At 39.0% G+C, this 24,162-nt stretch overlaps 1 protein-coding gene across 1 annotated transcript in view; it reads left to right on the top strand.

The window, feature by feature from the left end:
• Positions 1-24,162, top strand: part of LOC150080055 (uncharacterized) — a 390,832-nt gene that overhangs the window by 205,046 nt on the left and 161,624 nt on the right. Inside the window, exon 11 of the mRNA XM_090381645.1 lies at positions 21,890-22,043. Coding sequence (XP_090237771.1) covers positions 21,890-22,043 — 154 coding nt within the window. The remainder of the gene's footprint in view (positions 1-21,889; positions 22,044-24,162) is intronic.

Raw genomic sequence — 24,162 nt, 5'->3', positions numbered from 1 at the left:
ACACACACACACACACACACACACACACACACACACACACACACACACACACACACACACCATAATTTCATTTGTTCCTTTACATTTTTACATATATTTCTTTGTTTTTCTTCTGTTTACACTTTTACTCATATATCTTAACTTATATTCATTATAATTGTTGGCCCATTTTTATACTGATGGAATAACCAAGTGGTAACACCATTTTATCATTAGTGTTGATGACATTGTTTCAGGTCTGTCAATTGTTTTTCTTTTGTTTTCTCCTTGTCAATTTCTTAATTGCCAATTACTATTAGTAGTGGTGGCATATGATGCAAGAAAACAAGCTCATGAAGCATCTGCAACAAAAAAAAAAAACACTTTCCACATCATCTGTCCATTCCCTCTAATACTTTTCTCTAGTTATTTTTTTAATTTATGCAAACAACTCACTTTCACAACAAGACATGGAAGTTTCTTCTGACAGTCAACCTTCCATTGGTTAAAGGCAAATTTCCACACATCTATCCTGCAACCATCCTTCCTCAGTTTGGATTTATGTACTCTCGTTTGTAGTCCGAGCAAGAGGTCCTTGAGGTTGTCACAGACATTCTCTCAGATATGCCAGACAACATGTACTTGCTACCTGTGAGTCTAAAACGCTGATAGAACTGATATTTGGGTGATATTCAAGTCAAGTGGACCCAATTTCGGTGATATTCAAGTCAAGTGGACCCAATTTCGGTGAAATCCGTACGGTCTGTGACAGCCAAATTCTCTGCTTCCACTTTCATGATGGTGGGACTGTTAGTAATCCTGGGTATAACCTCCATGCCCAAGCACACCGTGTGTGACAACCCAGGTGTGAACCAACATAAGCAGTGGTTGACGTGTGGCACCCACACCACATGGAGGAATGCTACCCCTCTGTGTTACCAGGTAATACTAGGTGGTAGATGACTCTCATCAACTGGTGGAATACTACCACTTTGCTTATTGGAAACTTGAAGTGGTGGAACCCATGTTTAATCTCGAGAGCTAAGTTCTGGTCAACCTTTCCCAATCTTTTCCATCATGTAGTATGACTGATGACTTTTGAGGCTATGATGAACATCATGGCAAGATCCAGTCTTCCTTAAATTTCGAGGGTACAGCTCTAAAACGGTGTTCGCAGGCTGGCTGCTATTGAGTTACCTCCTAAAGAGTTACCGAACCTATTGGTAGCTCTTTAGGAGGCTTCTCGAGAAAATATGGCAAATAAAGGAAGCAGAAAGGTTTTTTATCGAAACAGTTAATTGGGAAGGTTTTGATCTGGCCTTCAATGACAAAGTAAATGAAATAAATTGGGATTTACTAAGTCCTGAAGAATATGTATGTAAATTTCAGGACATAGTTTATGGAGCTTCAAACTTTTCAATGAAAAAAAAAAAAGCTTGTATCCAGACCTGTAATATGATGGAATAGAAATTTACAACAAATGAAGAAAGAATTGAGAAAAGCCAGGAAAAGATTTCAAAGGTATAGAAGGTTGGGGGACATTCAAATGACAGAATTGTATAAGAATACGTATAGGAATCTGTGTAAAAATTATGTTAAAGCAATTAATGAGTCGAAGCACACTTCTTGGAAGTCGTATGTGATGGAAAAAGGCTCGAGAGATCCCTGGAACACTGTTTTTAAATTAATTACTGAGAAGTATATTTTTAATTCTATAAATTTTACTGTTAGAACAGGAGATATGGACACTTTAGGATGGAGTGAATCCATGGATATGATCCTGGATGAGTTGTTTCCTGATATGGACACACAAGAACTAAGCCAAGAACAGAAGGAAATGATATGAGGCAATGCCACTCAAAGTTCCAATATATGTGAACAAAATTTTACCATGGAAGAGGTCCAAGATGCTGTTGCACAGGCAGTTGACGACCGGTCGCCTGGTCCTGATTTAATAGAAGTTAAGATAATGAAAAGGGTTTTTAATATAAGACCTGATTTAATGGTCAAGATGTTTAACAAATGCTTGGAGATGGGTTCGTTCCCTGAGGTGTGGAGAATGGCCGTTTTGAAACTGATTATCAAAAGTCCAGATAAACTACCAAGTGAAGCAGGTTCGTATCGTCCCATAGCATTGTTGTCTGTAATAACTAAAACTTATGAACGACTGTGTATCAGTCGGTTGATGATTAAATATGATGAGAATCAAATGTCCTCTGATAACCAGTATGGTTATAAAAAGGTAAGTCTACAGAGGATGCTATTTATCAGATGACAACATATGTTCAGAGCTATGAGGGGCGTTAAGTTCTTGGAATTTTTGTTGATTTTCACGGTGCATTCGACATGCTTTGGTGGGAGGGAATCCTTTCCAGGATTAGAACCATTGGATGTTCTGAAAAATTGTATTTAGTTTTTAAAGAATATTTTTCAAATAGAAAGATAATTATCAGGACAAAATATACTGAAGTAAAAAGGAATGTTAAACGAGGTTGTCCACAGGGCTCGGTGATTGGTCCTCACACCTGGACAATAGTTGTGGATGACTTTTTGAGAAGAAATCACGTTGGTGTGAATGTAGTGGCATATGCCGATGATTTGTTAATTCTGGTTTTTGGCAACGCAAGGTCCCAACTAGAGGCACGTGCCTCTCAAATAATGGAGGAATTGATAGAGTGGTCCAGATTGTATAAGTTACAGATCTCAAAAACAAAGACTGTACAGATGCTGCTTAAAGGACGACTGAGTATGAATAGAAATCCAGTTGTTAAAGCATTTGATATGTCAATTAGGTATGTGACCTCTGTAAAGTACCTTAGTGTGTGTATAGGGGAGAGGATGGCGTTTTTGGAGCACATGAAGTACTTAAAAAATAAAGTTCGAGTGCTGTATGCCAAGCTGAGAAGAATGATTAGAACTGATTGGGGGATAAAAGGAAGAGCGCTGAATCTCCTTTATGACTGTGTATTTGTCCCCATAATCACATATTCTTCTGTGGCTTGGTTGCACCGAATAACTAATAGTGTTGAAAAGAAATACTTGCTCCAAGCGCAGAGGTTCACTCTCCTATGCACAACATGGGCCTGCAGAACAGTGTCGACAGATGCTCTGCAGGTCTTGGCTGGGCGATTTCCGGCTGATTTGCAGACCATCTTGTCGGCGTTACTATACTGTACTAGAAAGAACATCAGGAAAACTGTGTTGGGAGTTTCCTCTTGCCCAGATCTAAATAGGATATACTCAAGATCTGATTATAAAGAAGAGAAGGCAAGAATTAAAAATGAACTGATGGCTGTATGGCAACAGAAGTGGGACATGAGTGAAAAAGGATGTGTCACCCATATGTATTTACCGAGAGTTGACATATTAAATGTGCGGGCAAATCCTTGCCAGCAATTTGAACTACATGCCACTTTTCTTATTACTGGACATGGATTGGCAAAAAGACTCCATGAGTTGGGACTTGTGGAAAATGATTTATGTTCTTGTGGGTTACAAGAAACTAGTGTCCATATTATGCTCCATTGTGATCAATATGTTGATCTAAGACATGAATTGGAGATAAGTCTGGGTAAACTTGAACAACAAGATCTTTGGATCATGTTCATGGTTAGGGCTCTCCTGTGGTATTTTAATAAGTTTGTGAGTCTAGTTTTTAAACGGACAGCAAGGCTAGATAGTAGTTCCCGCGTCTTCGTGGCTGGGGACAGTAACACAGCCAATTAGGATATGTAAGATGACGATAGCTAACACTATATCCTTCATGGCTGCAGCTAAGAGGATTAGTGGTCTCCTAAGATGTGTTGTGATGTTAATTTTAAATAGTATTTTTTATTATTATAATATATTTTTAAGAACAGCTTAAGATAATATCACTGAAGAAGCATAATCCACATATAAGCCTAGGCTTAGGAGGTGGACTTGCTGAAGGTGAGTTGAATGAATATATCTCAGGAAATTAGGTGGCAGGATCTGCCAGAGTAAATCTTAGTCTACTGGTGTTTCCTGGTCTGCCTCCACGGGGCAGAAGTGGGCCAACATTGGGCCTCAGTAGGGGTCCAGCGGCTAAATGACCAGATGAACAACGGTACACGACACTACACATGTACAATATCCATACACTTTTGAATCTCTGACATTTCCAGTAAACTGGCACACCCATCACAATGCAAGTAACGCGGAGATGGGGGAAACCTCTGGTGCTACTTGACACCAAACACACTTTACACTTTACCTCTGCTCTGACAGACAGTGACTGGAGGGAGTCGGAGTAGTGTGTATGCAGGGGGACATTGATGAGGCCACGTCATGTCAAGGATTTGGGTATATATGTGTACACCATATCCAAAAATTTCATTACTTCATGCAGCATCCCCCCCCCACATTTTCTTACTATCGAATACACCATGAATTGTCAAACTAGTAGAGTAAGCTTATCTGCGAAAAGATCTCAACCTCCCAAACACTTCCATTCATTTCACAAATATACGTGGTCTCAATTCTAATCTCAACGATGTCCATTTCCACTTACAGTCTCCTAAACCCCATGTACTTTTTCTGACAGAATCTCAGTTATCGGTTGACTCAACTACTGCTCATCTCAGTTGCCCAAATAATTCGCTGTATGATTCTTTTCGCTTCAAAGGTGGTACTTGTGCATATGTCCGTTCTGATATTCCGTCAGAGACTTGGCAATTTGGAATCTCCTCTCTTTGATCTTCTCTGGCTTAAAATCTCTCTACCTCATTGTGTCAAATTCATCTGTTGTCTATACCGTTCTCCCAACTCCACTAATCACTTGGAGTTCTTTGACTTCCTCTCGTTGCAACTTGACTTTCTCCAGTCCAACTTTCCTAACAGTGAGGTAATTTTCCTTGGTGATTTTAACGTTCACAACTCCAGCTGGCTTCCGTTTTCTAGTCACACCGACCCAGCTGGTCAAGATGCTCAGGCTTTTGCAATTACTAATGACCTTACACAGATTGGTCATTTACCTACAAGAATACCGGACAATCCTAACCATGCAGCCAACACACTCGATCTTTTTCTAACAAACAGTCCTTCTGAGTACACATCCGAAGTCATTGGTCCTTTAGGCACCTCAGAACTCATACAAGTTAGAGCAACTGCATCATATTAGTAAATAGCCAATTCTGAATTAGCAAATTATTTGCAAAAGTGGCATCGTTTAAGTTATATCTCATATTGTGAATACCTTCATGACCAGTTGCCATGATATTGCACTACTTCGAATAAGTAAAGCTTCGCCCAGAGGAGAAGACTGTTGTTCCTTTGGGTGAAGTGTTACTTTTTTGAAGTAGTACAATGTCATGGCAACTCATCATGAAGGTATTCACAATATAAAATATAACTTAAACGATGCCACTTTTACAAATAATTTGCTAATTCAGAATTGGCTGTATACTAATATGATGCAGTTGCACTAACTTAACTTGTACGTGGTCTAATTCTCTCGCAGCCTGAGGCATAAGCCCTTAATGCATTTTAGCACCTCAGAACACAACTTGATGATTGTCTCTTCTCCAATAGAGCCTTTATCAATCATCCCATTGCAATTACTTCCACTCTGTCTAAAGTAATGGAGAAATCAATTAACTACCAACTCTTAAACTACCTAGAAACCTTCCCGTCTGATCAACGTTTGCCAGTATGGATTCCTTCAGTATCGATCCACTGGTGATATTCTGGCTTATGTTACCCATTTATTGACAAATTCAAAGGAAAAGTTCGGTGAAACAGAAGCAGTTGATCTTGTCATCTCAAAGGATTTTGAGCATGTTTAGCATAAAGGTCTTCTAAACAAGCTTCCATCTTATGATTTGCCAACTGTTTTTTGTGATTGGTTATCCAGTTTTCCCTCTCTGATCACTCACTGAGGGTGATGGTACTCTGTCTTCTAACTTCTCCACTAATGCTGGTGTCCCCCAAGATTCTTTCCCCCACTATTTTCTTCTTGAGTATTAATGACCTTCTTCCAGTGACTGGAAATCCTATCCATAGTTTTGCCAATGATAGCACATTGCATTCCACTTTCCATTTTGAGAAACCTTGCCCTGCTAAATCAGCTTCAACTTCTCGAATATCCGCTACCAATTCCTTAAATCCGATCTCCAGGTAATTCTGCAGTGAGGGCAAAGACAACTTAGTTGATTTCAATCTTTCTAAAACTCAGCCTTGTCTTATATCTCGCAAAATGGATTCTTCTGCTCCTCTGCTTATCTTTGGTGACACTTCGATTTCTAGGCAAAATGATACATCTCTTTTGGATATTACCCTGACTTCTAATCCCTCTTGGCACAAGCACATTACAAATATTGCTTCCTCATCTGCCCTACCAATGGAATATTGTTCCCAAATCTGTGCGGTGCCTCCAAAACCTCTCACATGCTTTTAGATTCCATTCAGAAGAGGGCAGTTAGGTTAATTAATTAATGACTCATCTCTAAGAGAGTCTCTCCACTCACTGTCTCATAGATGTAATGTTTCGTTTACATGCTTTTTCTACAGATATTTCCATTGGCACTGCTCTTCTGAATTGGCTTCTATAATTCCCACTCTTTGTCTCAAAATAACCCGAACACGTGCCGCCACCAGTCAACATGCATTTACTGTCCATCTCGAAACTCACAGAACCAACTTTTCATTTTTCTCGTTTATTCATTCAACTACCGTTTTCTGAAACAGCCTTTTTTTTTTTTTTTTTTTTATGTAGACCACAAACACGAGAGGTATTAGAATGTATAGTACTTAGTACTGTGCTTGGGTTGGAGGTTGAGAAGACGAAAGAAGATATTTGTTAACATTGGACTTGAACTTCTGTAGACTGTAATTTTCAGGAAATAGGTATGAAGTAAGGTTGTTCCAGAAAGCAGCAGTTGAATGAATAAATGAGGAAGATGAAAAGTTGATTCTGTGAGTTTGAAGTTGGACAGTAAATGGATGTTGGCTGGTGGTGGCACGTTTTCGGACTGTTTTTGAAAGAGAGAGGGGGAATTATAGAAGAACAGTGCCCATGGAAATATCTGTAGAAGAGGCATGCAGCAGAAACAGTAAATCTATGAGACAGCGAGTTAAGAGACTCTGTTAGAGATGAATCATTAATTAACCTAACTGCCCTCTTCTGAATGGAATTAAGAAGCCTGAGAGAGGTTTTGGCGGCACAACCCAAGATGTGCGAACAATATTCTATGGTAGGGCGGACTTGTGATTTGTACAGAGTCAGCAGCTGTTTGGAAGAAAAGTAACGCCGAGAGCGAAAGAGAAAACCAAGTTTTTTAGATGCAGAGGAAGCAATATTTGTAATATGCTTGTGCCAAGAGAGAGATTAGAAGTCAGGGTAATCCCCAAAAGAGATATATCATTTTGCCTAGAAATCGGAGTGTCACCAAAGATAAGCATAGGAGCAGAAGAATCCATTTTGCGAGATATAATACAAGGCTGAGTTTTAGAAGGATTGAAATCAACTAAGTTGCCTTTACCCCACTGGAGAATTACCTGAAGATCAGCATTTATGGAATTGGTAGCAGATGTTCGAGAAGTTGAAGCTGATTGCACAGTGCGGAGCTTCTCAAAATGGAAAGTGGAATGCAATGTGCTATCATCGGCAAAACTATGGACAGGACTTCCAGTCAATGGAAGAAGGTCATTAATATACAAGAGGAAAAAAGTGTGGGGAAAGAACTCAACCTTGGGGGGCCGCTGCATTAGTGAAGAAGTTAGGAGACATAGAGCCATCTACCATCACCCTCAGTGAGCGATCAGAGAGGAAACTGGATAACCAATTGCAAAAAACAGTTGGCAAACCATAAGATGGAAGCTTGTTTAGAAGTCCTTTATGCCAAACACGATCGAAAGCCTTTGAGATGTCAAGAGCAACTACTTTTGTTTCACCGAACTTTTCCATTGAATTAGTCGATAAATGGGTAACATAAGCCAGAATATCACCAGTGGATCGACACTGACGGAATCCATACTGCCGATTGTTGATCCGACAGAAGGTTTCTAGGTAGTTTAACAGTTGGTGGCTAAATGATTTCTCCATTACTTTAGAAAGAGTAAAAGTACAGGAATACCTCGTTAATTTTTTAACGCAGTTAGAAAATTAACTGCGTTACGCACCAATACATTTGATATGTATGTATATGTATGTATGTATGTATGATTTGTAACCTTGTTCTCGATGACTGGCTGCTTAGGACGACTGAATTTCAAAATGTGCAACAACTTGTGTATGCAGATGACATTATCATTTTAGTGAATGGAAAAATGGATAAAGATTTTATTTTATTTTTATTTATTTATTTTTATTTATTTTATTTTATATATATATTTTTTTTCTTCTTTTTTTTTATTATTATTATTATTATTTGTTTTGCTTTATGCTATTCTCATCCTTATTTCTTCATCTTTTGCTGTCCTGTCTCCTGGGAATGAGTGTGTGTGCGTGTGCACGCGCTGTTGCTGGCTTGCTGGCACGGGGTTCTTTTGAATGGCTCCAAACCCTCTTTGGGCATTCAGTACGTGACTGTTGAGGTTGGCCATGGTTCTTGCGCAGTTGTGGCCTACCTCCCCGTGGTGTAGACGGACACTGGGCAGGCTTTCCAGGTGATCGCCTGCCTGGTGACAAAACGGCCAGAAACAACTAAACAATACACACACTGCACGAACATAACGTTATACACATTTCTGGCCTGTTACAGTGCTCTGTAACCATCACAGTGTACAAAGACGGAGTTGAACTTTCGTTCAGGTGCCGTCCTACATAAGATACTATACATGTATGTATGTATTATAATGCCAGCACGTAGGACAATGCATTATGGATTCAAGACCATTCTGACTGTTGTCAAAACTCCCATTATATACGGACTCTGCTAGCATTCATTCATTAGTAAACATTCTAGATTCCGAGCATTGAGGTCATTGATTGTGCGGAAGCTGTACAAATATTTTTCGCTTTGTATTTTTATTAAAGATTACTTTTTTTTTAAAAACGTTACACCTTTATACGCAAATATGAGTGGAAAGAAGAAATGTAATGCCGCTGAATCTTCTTCTAGATCCAAACATCGAACGAGGTATGAAAGTAAGGCAGGCGTTGCAAAATGACATTCGATGTTATAAAGAGATGTATGCAGATAAAAAAAAGAAAAAAACTGTGCAAACTGAGCTGATCAGTTATTTTTCAAAATAAAAATAGAGTACATATTTCACTTATATTCTTTTTGTATGTACATACTGCAATAAAAATCATTTCTACTGTACTTGAATAGTATTTTTCATTTTTATCGTTTTAGTTTCTTTTTTTGCAAGAACTTGGTGTGCATCAATTTTTAGTAAACAAACACCTTATATTTTTGCAACTCGACCCATATAATCAAATTGTCGGAATGCATTACATTAAAATACACACTAATAATACCTCGATCAGTGCGGTATTTTTTTGGCACGAATTAATCGCGCTATGCGAGGTATTCCTGTAATTCCAATGGGACAGTGATTGGATGGGAGGGATATGTCACCCTTTTTAGGAACTGGCTAGATATGAGCAAATTTCCAAGCAGAAGGAAAAACACCTGTGGAATAAGAAAGTGAAAAAAGGCGGCAAAGAACAGGAATAAGTTCAGGAGCACAGGTTTTGAGAACAAGTGGAGAAATACCATCGGGACCTGGAGCTTTCTTTGCATCAAGATTCGTCAAAATCCTTCTGACATCCTTTTGACGGAGGCATTCAATGGAGCGTGTTGGGAATGGTGGGAGGTGTTTTACCAAGATCATTAATACATGAGCTGGAAGAAAAATGGGATGCTAGCAGGTCAGCTTTATCCTTGGCTGAAGTGACAACAGAACCATCTGGTTTGGACAGAGGTGGGAGCAGAGATTAGCAAAAGTTGCGGCCAATAACTTTGGCAAGCGACCAGAATGCTCGGCTACCATTAGGGCAAGAAGCAAGTTTTGTACTCTTAGCCTGTTCAAACTCTAGTTTGCACTGATTAATAACTGCTTTACAATTGTTGTGAGCTTTGGTGTAGGCAGAAAATGAAACTGAAGAATTAGAAACAAGCCAATTACAATATGCAACATTTTTCTCTTGAACAGCCTTAGCACATTTATTTGAAAACCAAGGTTTTCAGGTAGATAAAGGATGAGATTTTAAAGTGGTGTGTGGGATAAAGGATTCCATTCCTGCAAGAATAATTTCACTGACACGATCTGAGCAAACGTTGACATCAGAAGTTTTGAAACAGTAATCAGACCAAGGAAAAGAAGAACAGAAATCTCGCAGGTCATCCCATTTTGCATTCTTGTAATGCCAAACAATACGAGGTTGGGAATAGCCATGAGATAAAGGCTCCATTGGAGAAGAGACAATCACCAAGTTGTGAACTGAGGTGCTCAAAGGACCTCTCACTTTGACCGTGAACTTAGAAGGGTTGTTTGTGAGAAAAAGATCAAGCATGTTGGCTGTATGGTTAGGATTGTCTGGTATTCTTGTAGGTAAATGACCAATCTGTGCAAGGTCATTAGTAATTGCAAAAGCCTCAGCATCTTGACCAGCTGGGTCGGTGTGACTAGAAAACGGAAGCCAGCTGGAGTTGTGAACATTAAAATCACCAAGCAAAATTAACTCACTATTAGGAAAGTTGGACTGGAGAATGTCAAGTTGCAAAGAGACGAAGTCAAAGAGCTCCAAGTGATTAGTGGAGTTTGGAGAATGGTAGAGACAACAGATGAATTTGACACAGTGAGGTAGAGAGATTTTAAGCCAGAGAAGATCAAAAAGTTGAGATTCCAAATTACCAAGTCTTTGACAGGGAATTTCAGAATGGACATATGCACAAGTACCACCTTTAAGGTGAAAGGAATCATACAGCGAATAATTTGGGCAACTGAGATGAGCAGTAGATTAATCAACCGATATCTCAGATTCTGTCAAAAAAAAAGTACATGGGTTTGGCAGACTGCAAGTGGAAATGGACATCGTTGAGATTAGAATTGAGACCACTTATTTTTGTGAAATGAATTAGGAAGTGTTCCTTCATACTTTTTCCTGCAAATTATAGTCTACAGAAGTTCAAGTCTAATGTCAGGAAATATCTTCTTTCGTCTTCTCCAACCCAAGCGCGATACTAAGTACTGCAGGTTCTCATTCCTCTCGCATTTGGGGTTTTCATAAAAAAAAAAAAAAAAAAAAAAAAAAAGGAAGAATGTCATCAGCATTAATCGTGCTCAATCCATTCAAAGCCTTAAACATTTCAATCAGATCACCTCACAGGGGTGCCTACTCTCCAAACGCTGCACTTTTACAGAACTGTAGCCACCCTTTTGTTCCCCCTCACCAATCTTGTTGCCCTTCTCTGTACTCGTTCCAGCAACTCTACATCCTTCGTAAAATGTGGCCTCTAGACCTGACTGCAGTACTCAAGATATGGCCTGACTCTTGCCTTATAGAATGGGATAATCACCTTCTTTTTTCCTGCAGGAAAATTCCTGTATATCATGGACAAAACCCCATGAGCTGCTCTGGCAGCCTGTCTTGCAATGCTCAGTGAGCTTCAGTATCTGACTTCACAGGTATCCCCAGGTCTTTTTCATTTTCCACTACCCTGAGTGTAATACCACCAGTTGATCTCAGGTTAACATATCAATGTTAACATGGGATTACTGCTACTCATATGCAATACACTTTATTTATCAATCTTAAATTTCAACAGTGACTTTTCTAAGTTTGATTATGAAAATGCTATAATCATTTATTTTGATTATTGCAGTTATGATTCTTGATTATGCCCATCACTATATCCAGCCTCAGGCTTTGACAAACCAGGGTGATAGGATAACTGTTACAAATAAATTAAATGAAATCATTTTATTTCATTTAATTTATTTGTAACTGTTGTTTGTAAAATTGTTATAAATGTAAATTTAATTAGCCTTCTATTCTCTTTAATTTTAGCCCATGCTTGGTCTGATGATGTGATCTTGCAAGAATCCTAAAATGTTGCCTTTGTAAGGTTTAAGATAATTATGTCAAAAGTGCTTGATATGCTAATTCTTGTTGTGCACATGCTAAACGGTATTCTGTTACAAAAATCAGTTTATGTACAGTTGTCTCATATGTCCTTTTGTATGTAATGGAAGGCTCATAGAATTGATGGCATATACCTAGTGATCTTGAAGCAGGCGGCAAGAGAGTGCATTATACCATCAAGGTTAATTATGAGGGAATCATTAGACTCTAAACAGATTAGTCTGGAGAGAAGTTCTAATGTATCAATGCATAAAGGAGGCTCTAAAAGAAGCCTCCTTTATGTATTGGAAGAAGTGGGTAACTACTGATTGATCTCTCTGACTTCAGCATTAGAAAAACAGCTGCATTGATAGAGTTCAATATAGGGACCTTTAGATGGAAATGGAATCCTCAAGCTACACAATGTAGTTTTTGTATTGGAAAATTATGTTTAACTAACCTGGTAATTTTGACAAAATTACTTGAGTTGAATGCAGGAAATAATTTCAACATTTATTTAGATTCTAAGATGGATTGCAGGATGGCTGGGTAGAAAGCAGATGGTTGTGATTTATGGTTAATCTTCAGATTGCTCTAATATTAAAGTGCCCCATCCATAAGGACTGATGTCTGGATTACGCTTTCTGATTTTTATAAGTGACATTGATGAACAGATAGAGGTTGCAATGTCAAAATTTACAGGTGTAAAGATTGTGAGAGAGAGAGAGAGAGAGAGAGAGAGAGAGAGAGAGAGAGAGGTTAGTGATCAGCCCTTCTTTACGATGACTTGGATAGACTTCATGGATTGGATAGAAAAGTGGCTCTATGTTTTAATGCAGCCAAATACAGCATCAAATACTTGGGGAATAGCATCATCAAAATAATTTATACACTTGTTGGGATTGGATTGGATTAATAACAGCAGAGAAGAAGAGAAAAGAGATTTGGGAGTTAAGACATGGTCGGACATGAAGTTCTCTAAGCAGTGCAGACTAGTAGCAAGGAAGGCCCATGTCCTATCATTTTATCAAACATTTGCTCATCAAGTTATAGAGATAAAAAAGTCATAATCCCACTGTAAAGCAGTTTTAAGATGACACGGAATACTTTGTCCAGGTATGGATAATGCATCTAAAAAAAGAAAGAATGTTGAGCTTCTTGAAAGGGTCCAAAGTTGAGCAGCCTGCTTGGTGAGATCTGAAAAAAGCTACTTGTATGAGGATTGACTTCAAATGTGTAGGCTACAGAGCTTGGTGATCAGATGCCTTAGAGCAGCCATTCTCAATGGGGGCCACTGACTGAAAACCGTAATGGGGGGGCATGGAAACTGAATCGATTAAACATTTGTAGAGGGAGGAAAAGGCCTTTGCTGCTAGGATAATTTTTTCCTACTCCCAATTTTAGGTAAAAGGCACTCTGGGACACCATCGTTTCCTTCCTTTCTCATAATGAGTATGGAGGAAAACTCATTAGTGCTAAGGTGGATATATTTTATCTGGCAGATATGTTTGACAAACTTAATTTATTAAACAAGTCCTTACAGGGTAAACACAGTAACCTCATAGGTAGTAAGGAAGGCATTGTTTCTTTCCTTAAAAAGCTTGGAGTCTATTGGAATAACAATATCGGACGTCAGGAATTTTTAGTTTCCAAACCTGAACACGATCGCAGAGGCACTGAAGGACGATGTCATTACTGTTTATGTGAAACATCTATAGCAAATACACACAGATCTGCAGGAAAGATTTAATGACCTGTTAAACCTCAATATCCCGTATTAGATTTTAGTCCATTTGAGGAAACCCACCGATGTTGAGGCAGAAATTGAAGAGAGTTTAATTGATCAAGTGATATAATTGCACGCCATAAATTCAATCAATTTAAAAAAGATTTTTGGGTCAAGAGTAATCTGCTGAATAGATACCCAACACTATGGGAAAAGGCCCAAATATTTTTCATTGCCTATCCCTCAACATATTTGGTTGATTCGGATTTAGCAAGGTAGTTTCCTTGACAAAATCCAAAATCCAATTTGGAGCCAGACATCAAAAAACTTGTACAATAAAATCAAGCTCAAGGAGCTCATTAAAATTTCAGAAGACCCCTGAGGGGGCATGGCCAAAAAAGGTTGAGAACGGCTGCCTTAGAGGAACACCTCATTGAGGCATATAAAGCTCTAAGAGTGGTAAAATGATTGAAGGTGAAATTTTCACTGTTGCAAATGTTTTCTTAACCAGTGACCATAAATTCAAATTATTGGAAAGAGATTTAAGACTGGATTGTTGGAAGTTTTCTTTTAATCTGTGAGTTGTTAATTACTGGAATATGCTACTCCATTGGTAGTTCATGCTGACAGCCTAGTGATATTGAAAGGTCAGCTGGATAGTTAACTGTTGTAAGGAGGGAAATTCAATATGTTTCTTTTTTTTTTTTTTTCTTATTTATTTTTATATTTTTCATTCTTATTTAGTTACAGTGGTACCTTGGTTTGCGAGCATAATTCGTTCCGGAAACGTGCTCGTAATCCAAAGCACTCGTATATCAAAGCGAATTTCCCCATAAGAAATAATGGAAACCCAGATGATTTGTTCCAAAACTCAAAAATATTCATATACTGTAAAAATGATTAATACAAAATACATACATGCCTTTTTATATTTTTAATATTTAAATTTAATATACATAAAGCAATCAAATTCATTAATTATTGGGTAGGACGACTTTCACTGTCACTAACGGAATCACTGCTATCTGTTGACTTTTTCTTTTTGTGCGCCTTTAACAAGGAACCTATCCGATGACACTTACTTTTGCCTCCTTTTGAGGATTTCACGGAAATATGACATTGCATTGTCGTTAAACAGATTCATCGCTCGCACTGCCACAGCCTTATTCGGGTGGTGCTTTTCTACAAAATTTTGCACTGTTTCCCACATTTTACACACCTCCCTAATTTCATTTGAAGAGAGGGATGTTTCCATTCTTTATTTTTTTCTCCTCCTCAGACGAGATCTCCTCCATAACCTCTTGCTGTTGCTCGCGATGCAGATCCGTCAGTTTGTCCGTGGTAAACTCCTGACCATGTTCCTCCACCAGCTCTTGAATGTCGTCCTTATTCACCTCCAGTCCCATGGTCGTCCACAAGGAAACAATTTCATTGACAACTGGCAGCTCCTGTTCATGAGCAAACCCTTCAACGCAATCAGACCACAGTTTTCTTCAAGCAGAATTGAGGGTTCTCTTGGTGACCCAATCCCAGGTTTATCGTTGATCTCGAGGCAGTTTACGATGTGGAAATGATTTTTCCAAAACTCTCGGAGGGTAAGGTTAGTTCCTTCGGTCACCTTGAAGCATCGCTGAAATAGTGCCTTGATGTAAAGCTTTTTAAAGTTCGAAATGACCTGCTGATCGATGGGCTGGAGTAATGGAATAGTGTTGGGAGGAAGGAACTTGACCTTAATGAACTCGAATTCTTCCAGTAAATCGTCCTCAAGGCCTGGAGGATGAGCAGGAGCATTATCCATAACCAGCAAGACTTTGAGTTTTGGAAAAACTCAGTCTTGCTGGTTATGGATAATGGAAAAACTCAAAGAAAGACTTTTACAAAAAAAGTCAAAAGCAAGACTTTTGACTTTTTTTCTAAAAGGTATTTCTTCACTGTTCTCGTTGATCCACTCAACGAACAAGATACGAGTGACCCAAGCCTTGCTGTTGGACCTCCACATAACGTTTAACTGGCTCTTCTGCACCTTGCATTTCTTGAAGGCTCGTGGATTCTCAGAATGATACACGAGCAGGGGCTTGACTTTGAAATCACCGCTTGCATTAGCACACAGCAAGAGGATGAGATGGTCTTTCATGGGCTTGTGACAGAGCATTGCATTCTCTTCTGCTGTAATGTAGGTCCTCTTTGGCATCCTTTTTCCAAAAAAGCCCCGTCTCATCGCAGTTAAAAACTTGCTGCGGCAGGTAACACTCGGAAACCACGAGCCTCTGGAACTCGGCAACGAACGCCTCAGCTGCCTTAGCATCCTAACTCGCAGCCTCTCCGTGCGTCACAACACTATGGATACCACTTCACCTCTTAAAGTTATCAAACCATCCCCTGCTCGCCTTGAAGCCTTCTTCGTTTTCTGTAGACATACCTGGCAGTTTACTTACAAGGTCGGCGTACAAGGCCTTTCCCTTCTCACAGATCAAGTTCTCGGTCACAGTATCACCTGCTAGTTGCTTCTCGTTTATCCACACCAAAAGCAACTTTTCTACATCTTCCAGAATACGTGGCCATTGCTTTGATATTCTCGTGACTCCTTTTGCTACATCTAGTCCCTTTAGTTCTTCTTTCTTCTTTAATACTGTGCAAATTGTTGATGTAGACGTCTTATAAAATTTTGCGATGGCGGCCCCTTTCATGCCTTGTTCGTGCTTTCCGATGATTTCCTTCTTAACTTCTACCCTAATCATCTCCTTCTTCTTACCGCCTTCCTTTTCAACCCTTTTCTTCATTGGGGCCATTTTCATAGTGTACAGCTAATAAAGAACAGTCGCTACATTTGAACACAAAATAAAAAAATGATTTACGCACACACACATGGTCACAATGCTAGCACGAATGTTGACTACAATGTTGACTGTATACGAATGAGGTATGCTGACTGAGACCGAGCATGCGAGATGATTACCCACAATCCCGATCAGCATGTGATCACGTGGCGCTCGGCAGACAATTTTTAGGGAATAAAGCACAATTACAAAATGAGGAGGCACACTTCATACACATAAACAAAGCTGCGCGCGAGTAGCAACTGAATAAACAACACCGTAAAGGCAGAAATACACTATTAACACCTCACATTTTACTAAAGCACAGCCGACCGGGCTAGCCGAGTGGGTAAAGTACCTGCCCGGCAACCCAAAGGTCGCGGGTTCGATTCCCGCCTCGGGCTTGGATCAAAGTACTGCAAAAACCTTGGGAGGTGCAATATGGCCACAGAAGCCGATGCGCCAACAACTACCAAATCAAAAAAAAAAAAAAAAAAAAAAAACTAAAGCACATTTCTAGGGGTTACTACCATAAAACAATAAAAACAATTTCCAGTTGCGTTCCTGCTAGTGGAATTTGTTATAAACTTGTAGTAAACTCGATCTAATTGCATTTGCGATTATACTGATATCTGGAATTGTGTTGGTTTTTACGTTATTATGGTGAAGTGTGTTTCTCCTTCACTGATATAAAAAACATAAATACATTTTCAGATTCTTCTCTTCATTCCTATCGTGTTGCGTTCGGTTGGGGCGATTCTGCGTTCAACTGCCATTTCTTGTAAACACAAAGGCGAATCGTGCATAAGCGAATTCGGTTCGTGTTATATAAGATATCGTTCCACTATTTATAAATCATGTATGATCGAATTCGTGTAGTGTAAACACGTGTTACACAAGGACTGACTGTACTCATATTGCAAGACCTCGCTCGTTTATCAAGTTAAAATTTATTAAAAATTTTTGCTGGTCTTGCAAAACACTCACAAACCAAGTTACTCGCAATCCAAGGTACCACTGTATTAGCATTAGCAATAGTAGAGGCATTTGATGCAAGAAAGCAAGCTTATGCAGCATCAGCCAAAAAAAAAAAAATAAAGTAAAAAAAAAAAATAAAAATAACCACTTCCACTTCACCCCTCTGCTCGTTCGAAATACCTGTCCAGCTGAGCCTTAAACTTATTTAGGCTATCAACTTCCACGACAAGGGGTGGAAGTCTGTTCCACCTACCAACCACCCGCTGGCTAAAGGCAAATTTCCGCACATCTATCCTACATCTGTCTTTCCTCAATTTGAACTTATGCCCTCTCAGGTGATTATTCTGAGCAAGAGAAAGAATCCCATCAGCATTGAGCATGCTCAAACCATTCAAGGCTTTGTACACCTCTATCAGATCACCTCGCTGGTGCCTAGTCTCCAGACACTGTAATTCGCAAAACTTAAGCCTTTCTTTGTAAGAGTACCCCTTTGTTCCATTCACCAATCTTGTTGCTCTTCTCTGTACTCGTTCCAGCAGCTCTACATCCTTCTTGAAATGAGGCCTCCAGGCCTGTATACGGTACTCTAGGTGTGGCCTGACCATTGCTTCATACAAGGGAATAATCACCTTCTTATCCCTGCTAGAAAAATTCCTATATATCATTGACAATACACCGTGAGCTACTCTTGCAGCCCATCTGCACTGCTCAGAGAACTTCATATCTGCCTCCACAACCACCCCCAGGTCCCTTTCATTCTCTACCATTGTCAGTGTAGTACCACAGAGTTGATACATTGCTCTGGGGTTGCTGTTTCCCATATGTAGTACTTTACATTTGTCAATGTTAAACTTCATTTGCCACCTCTCAGCCCATCTGCTCAACCTTTCCAAATCCTGTTGCAGCAGCATAGTGTCAGTAGTGTCCTTGACAACCCTGCCAACCTTTGTATCGTCTGCAAACTTGGACATTAAGCTTGATATACCATCATCAATATCATTTATAAATACAGAGATCAATAAAGGACCCAATACTGAACCCTGAGGGACTCCACTAATAACATTAGTCCACGATGAGCAGTGTCCATTGATTACCACTCTCTGTCTTCTCCCCCTAAACCACCCCTTTATCCATAGCAGCAATTTGCCTCCAATGCCACACTGTTCCAATTTGTGCAGCAGTCTTCCATGTGCAACAGTATCAAAAGCCTTTCTAAGATCCAAGTATATAATATTAAAGTTATTCCCTGCATCCAGTTCTTTTGTGACTGCATCATAGTATCCAATCAAATTGGTCAGGCAAGACTTCCCCTTAATAAAACCATGCTGTGTCCGAGCTATAACTGAAGTCTTGTCTAGATGATCCTGCAATGCTTCTTTAACCAGTGCCTCCATTAATTTTCCTGGAACAGAAGTTAAACTCACAGGTCTATAATTACTTGTGTCAGCCTTTGATCCTCCCTTGTGAATTGGGGTCACATTTGCACATCTCCAGTCCATGGGTACTTCCCCTGAGTCCAAGGAAGCTCTCATAATTATGGCTAAGGGTTTGCTTACTTCCTTTGCTGCCTCCTTTAATATAACTGTATGTACCTTTCTTGTGTTTATCTTCCACAATTTCTCTTCCACTTTACTCTCAGTTATTACAAGATTCTCTAGCTTACTGCTAGAGTTGAAAACACCTCTGGCATTCCCCTCGCTGAATAACTCGTCATGTGTGAATGTCGATGCAAAATATTCATTTAGTTTGTTAGCTACCTGAGCAGGGTCATCAACAGTTGACCCATTGATATCAAGTGGACCAATCTGATTCATCCCCTTCCTTCTAGCATTTACATAAGTAAAGAACTCTTTGCTGTTTTTCTTCGCATCCCTTGTCAAGGATCTCTCGTATTCTGCCTTCGCCTGCCTAACCTCCTTTGTAACTTGGTTACAGATCAACTTATATCTATCATAGGCTTCTGTGTCACGTGTTAATTTGTATGTATCCCATGCATTTTTCTTCTCTGCCATATGCCTCATTAGTTCATCTGACATCCATTTAGGCCTAAACCTTGAACAGTATTTCTTTGTTGGTATGTAAAGCCTAGTAGCTTCCAAGATAAGTTCTTTGAATGCTTCCCATTTTGAATTTGCTGTTGGTAACATCATCAGTTGATCCCACTGTATAGAATTTAAATACTGTCTCAGTCCATCGTAGTCGCCTTTACGAAAGCAATACCCCTTCCCTTTACCCCTAATGGTAGTTACCTCTTTGAGTAACTCCCACTTCTGAACACTGTGATCACTGCCACCTAGTGGTTCATTTATCTGCAGATTCTTAACATCACTACTGAATGAAGAATCACTACTGATAATCAAATCAAGAGTATTACTCCCTCTAGTTGCCTCCCGAACATGCTGATGTAGAAAACAATCATCCAATAAATCCACAAAAGCCCTGCTAGTGTGTGAGTGACCAGCCCCGAAATTACAGTCAATATCTGGGAAATTAAAATCCCCCATTATAAGACTCTCTGATTTACTGGCCCACTCTATTTCTCTGTACAGTTTCTTATTATACTCATCAGAGTCATTAGGCCTATAGCACACTCCTACTCTCAATTTTGATCTCCCAATGCTTATGTCACACTAAACTGACTCGACACTGCACTGTCCAGCGATGTCGACTGGCTTCACTTCCTTGGATTTTATGTGTTTCTTAACTAATAGCATAACCCCTCCTCCCTTCCTATTCTGTCTATCCTTTCTGTAGATATTGTACTCCCCAAATTCCAGTTCTGCATTCCTTATATCTGTGTGACACCACGTCTCTGAAATCCCAACAATATATGCCTTTGATGTTTTGAGCAATAACTGAAATTCATCAAATTTATTTACTAAACTCCTAGCATTGGTGTACACGCAAGTATACATGCACCTGCTCTTCCTCTTAGCCACCCTAACACAACCCATGTGTTTACTTGTACCCCCATGATTCCCAGTAGTCTCTGTAATATCCTGCATCTTATTTTCCAGGCTGCTGCTCATTCCAATAGAAGCAGTGCAAGAATCACTTTCTCCTCTGCCAGTGGCTACTGTTAATCTATTAGTCCTTGTATCCCCCAATCTAGTAGTTTTCCGACCCACCTAATACTGCCCAGATAGCATCAGCAAACATTCTTGCACCCTTTCTATTTAAGTGTATCCCATCCCTGTAGAAGCAGTCTCTCCTGTTAACAAGTACAGACCAGGCTGAAAAAAATTCTACCCCTTGATGAGCCCTGCACAATCTTTCCAGGGCCGAATTGATTGACAGGGCTCTCATCATATACTCCCTCCTATCGTGTCTGGGCAGAATTGCAGACACATTCAAATTCAACCCTAATTCACGGCTTTTTTTCATCAGTGACCTGTACTTGTTAAGTAATTCTGCCGGTGTCGTACTCTTAATATCATTAGTGCCAAAAATGTATTTATTTTATATTTATTTATTTATTGACTAATGCAGGAAAAGCCTGTTGCTTCCTTGTGCTATATGGCAAATAATACTAATACTTGTTGGAGGATTACTTCATTATTGGTATAGGTGGGGAGGGGAGTCATTTAATGTTTTGTAATTTTTAGATGTAGTTTTTGTTTTCTGTGTTAAAAATTCAAGAAGTTTCTGTTGAATAGGATGAAAATGTGCCATGAAGTTGGCAACATTTCTATATGATTTCTTGCAACTATCTGCAGCTAAATTATTATTAATCTACGAAAACTGCTATGTCTTCTTGAGGGGTATTTGAATTAGAAATGGTATAAAGATAGTTCATCAGAATGAACTTATTTTGGAAAAGAGGGGTAAAACACACAATAAATAAATAAATAAATAAACCTGTTCTGCAGTGTAAGCACTAATATGAAATTCAAAATGTATTTCCATAAATAATAATATATGACCATTGCATGCATGCATGTCTAAGAGGCCAAAAGAAAGAGTGGGAGGAGGTACAGTTTATGCCATATGTGAGATAAAAGCAGATACTTATATTCATTGGGCCAGACACTCAGTGGAACTGCTGGGGTTAAATTATTTTATACAGGATGTCCTAAATGTAGCTCTGCCATGAATTTTTCTGATTTTATGGACTTAATAGAATGCCTATGTTGTAAGACTATTTTTCATTTTCAATATATGTTATAAAAATGTTTTCAACAAATTTAATTTTTAAGACATAAATGACTTTAAATGATATTTGATTATTAAGAAATGGTTATTAACACATACATGTTTAAGTTTTCTTGAACTCAAACTTTATTTTATGGTGGTTTTTTGGACATAATGCACATTACAATTTTTCTATTTTTCAAAAATATTTTTTTTATTTATTTTTAGGGATACTATAGACTGTCTCAGGCACTTGCCGGTCAAAAGAGGTTTCACGAAGCCCACCTAGTTGCAGATTTTGGTTTGACTAACAGTTCGTCTGATAAATTTCAAGATGAGCATATTGAGTTAAACAACCATTGCAGTCTTGTTTACAATGAATGTAAGTTAAGCAAACACTAAAATGAATAGCATTAGCATTATCAAAGGCATATGATGCAAGAAAACAAGCTTATATAGCATCAAAAAAAAAAAAAAAAACCCTTATTTCACTCATCCCTTCACTCCAAATTTATTTTTTTTTTTTTTTATTATTTTTGTGCTTTTGTATGGGCGGCTCCTAGAACAGAAGTTCATCTCCGCCTCGTTGCTCTGTTCAGTTTTTATAGACTCTGTAAGGGTAAGGCCGGTGTGTGTCTTATAAAAAATAAATAATATTTTTTTTTTTTTTTTTTCCAAACCGAATCCACACAGGAATATCCCAGATTGGATGAAGATAGATGAAAAGGAAGGGGAGAGAGGGAAAAAGAAAAAAAAAAAAAAAAAAAAAAAAAGCTTTTCATCCCGCACGGGAGAAAGTGATAGGAAAGAAAAACTGTGTTTGTGAGCTTATGTGTGTGTGTTCTGTAGCGTGATGTTGTGTTTTGGCCTATTGGCTACCTGGAAGGAGTGAGCACCTGGACGATTCCTCCAGGTACTCGTCCCTAGCAGAAGAAGGGCAAGGCCTCTCCTACTATCTGCACGCCCTCCTCCCTGGGGAGGAGTTCCCAGGGAAGAAAGAAAAACTTGTATAAGATGAAGAGAGGGAAGGAGTAAAGAGGAGAAGGACTGTTCCGGCCCAGGAAAGTCCCAGTCCAGGATGGATAGCTAGAACAACAACGCAAACAAATAAATAAATAAATAAATAAATAATAATAATAATAAAAAAAAAAAAAAAAAATTAGTGTGAGAGAGGAGCTTTCCTGGTCTGGGGAGCCCCAGCCCAGGTCAGAACGCGAAAAAAAAAAAAAAAAAAAAGATTTAAATCCCACAACCTGGTCAAGGAAAGGAATAGAGCCAGGATGTCAGCAAGCAGAATGATGTTAAAAGAAGAAAGAAAAACTTGTATAAGATGAAGAGAGGGAAGGAGTAAAGAGGAGAAGGACTGTTCCGGCCCAGGAAAGTCCCAGTCCAGGATGGATAGCTAGAACAACAACGCAAACAAATAAATAAATAAATAATAATAATAATAAAAAAAAAAAAAAAAAAAATTAGTGTGAGAGAGGAGCTTTCCTGGTCTGGGGAGCCCCAGCCCAAGTCAGAACGCGAAAAAAAAAAAAAAAAAAGATTTACTCCAAATGTACTTCACTTTTTATTACTTCACTTTTATTACTACAATTTACTTCACTCCAAATGTTTGTCAAGTTCTGCCTTGAATCTATTTAAGCTATCAACTTCTACAATGACAGATGGAAGTTTGTTCCAGCAATCAACCACCCGCTGGCTAAAGGCAAACTTCCGCACATCTATCCTACATCTGTCTTTCCTCAATTTGAATTTATGCCCTATCAGGCGATTATTCTGAGCAAGAGGAAGAATCCCATCAACATTGAACATGCTCAAACCATTCAAGGCTTTATACACCCCAATCAGATCACCTCTCAGGTGCCTAGTCTCTAGACACTGTAATTTACAAAACTTAATCCTTTCTTCATAAGAGCAACCCTTTGTTCCATTCACTAATCTTGTTTCCTTTCTCTGTACTTGTTCCAACAGCTCTACATCCTAATTAAAATGAGGCATCCAAACGTGTATACAGTACTCAAGGTGTGGGCTGACCATTGCCTTATACAATGGGATAATCACTACCTTATACAAGGCCTTATACAAGGGGATAACTTGGTTACAGACCAGCTTATATCTATTAGCATTAGCATTAGTAGAGGCATTTGATGCAAGAAAGCAAGCTTATGCAGCATCAGCCAAAAAAAAAAAAAAAAAACACTTCCACTTCACCCCTCTATTCGTTCAAAATACCTGTCCAGCTGAGCCTTAAACTTATTTAGGCTATCAACCTCCACCACAAGGGATGGAAGTCTGTTCCACCAACCAACCACCCGCTGGCTAAAGGCAAATTTCCGCACGTCTATCCTACATCTGTCTTTCCTCAATTTGAATTTATGCCCTCTCAGGTGATTATTCTGAGCTAGAGGAAGAATCCCATCAGCATTGAGCATGCTTAAACCATTCAAGGCTTTATACACCTCTATCAGATCACCTCGCTGGTGCCTAGTCTCCAGACA

This window comes from Mastigoproctus giganteus, chromosome 9 (genome assembly GCF_048544385.1).
Source record: "Mastigoproctus giganteus isolate SK-2022 chromosome 9, ASM4854438v1, whole genome shotgun sequence".
Taxonomy (NCBI): Eukaryota; Metazoa; Arthropoda; class Arachnida; order Uropygi; family Thelyphonidae; genus Mastigoproctus; species Mastigoproctus giganteus.
The sequence above is the reverse complement of the archived record's forward strand: the minus strand, read 5'-3'. Positions and strand labels throughout refer to the sequence as shown.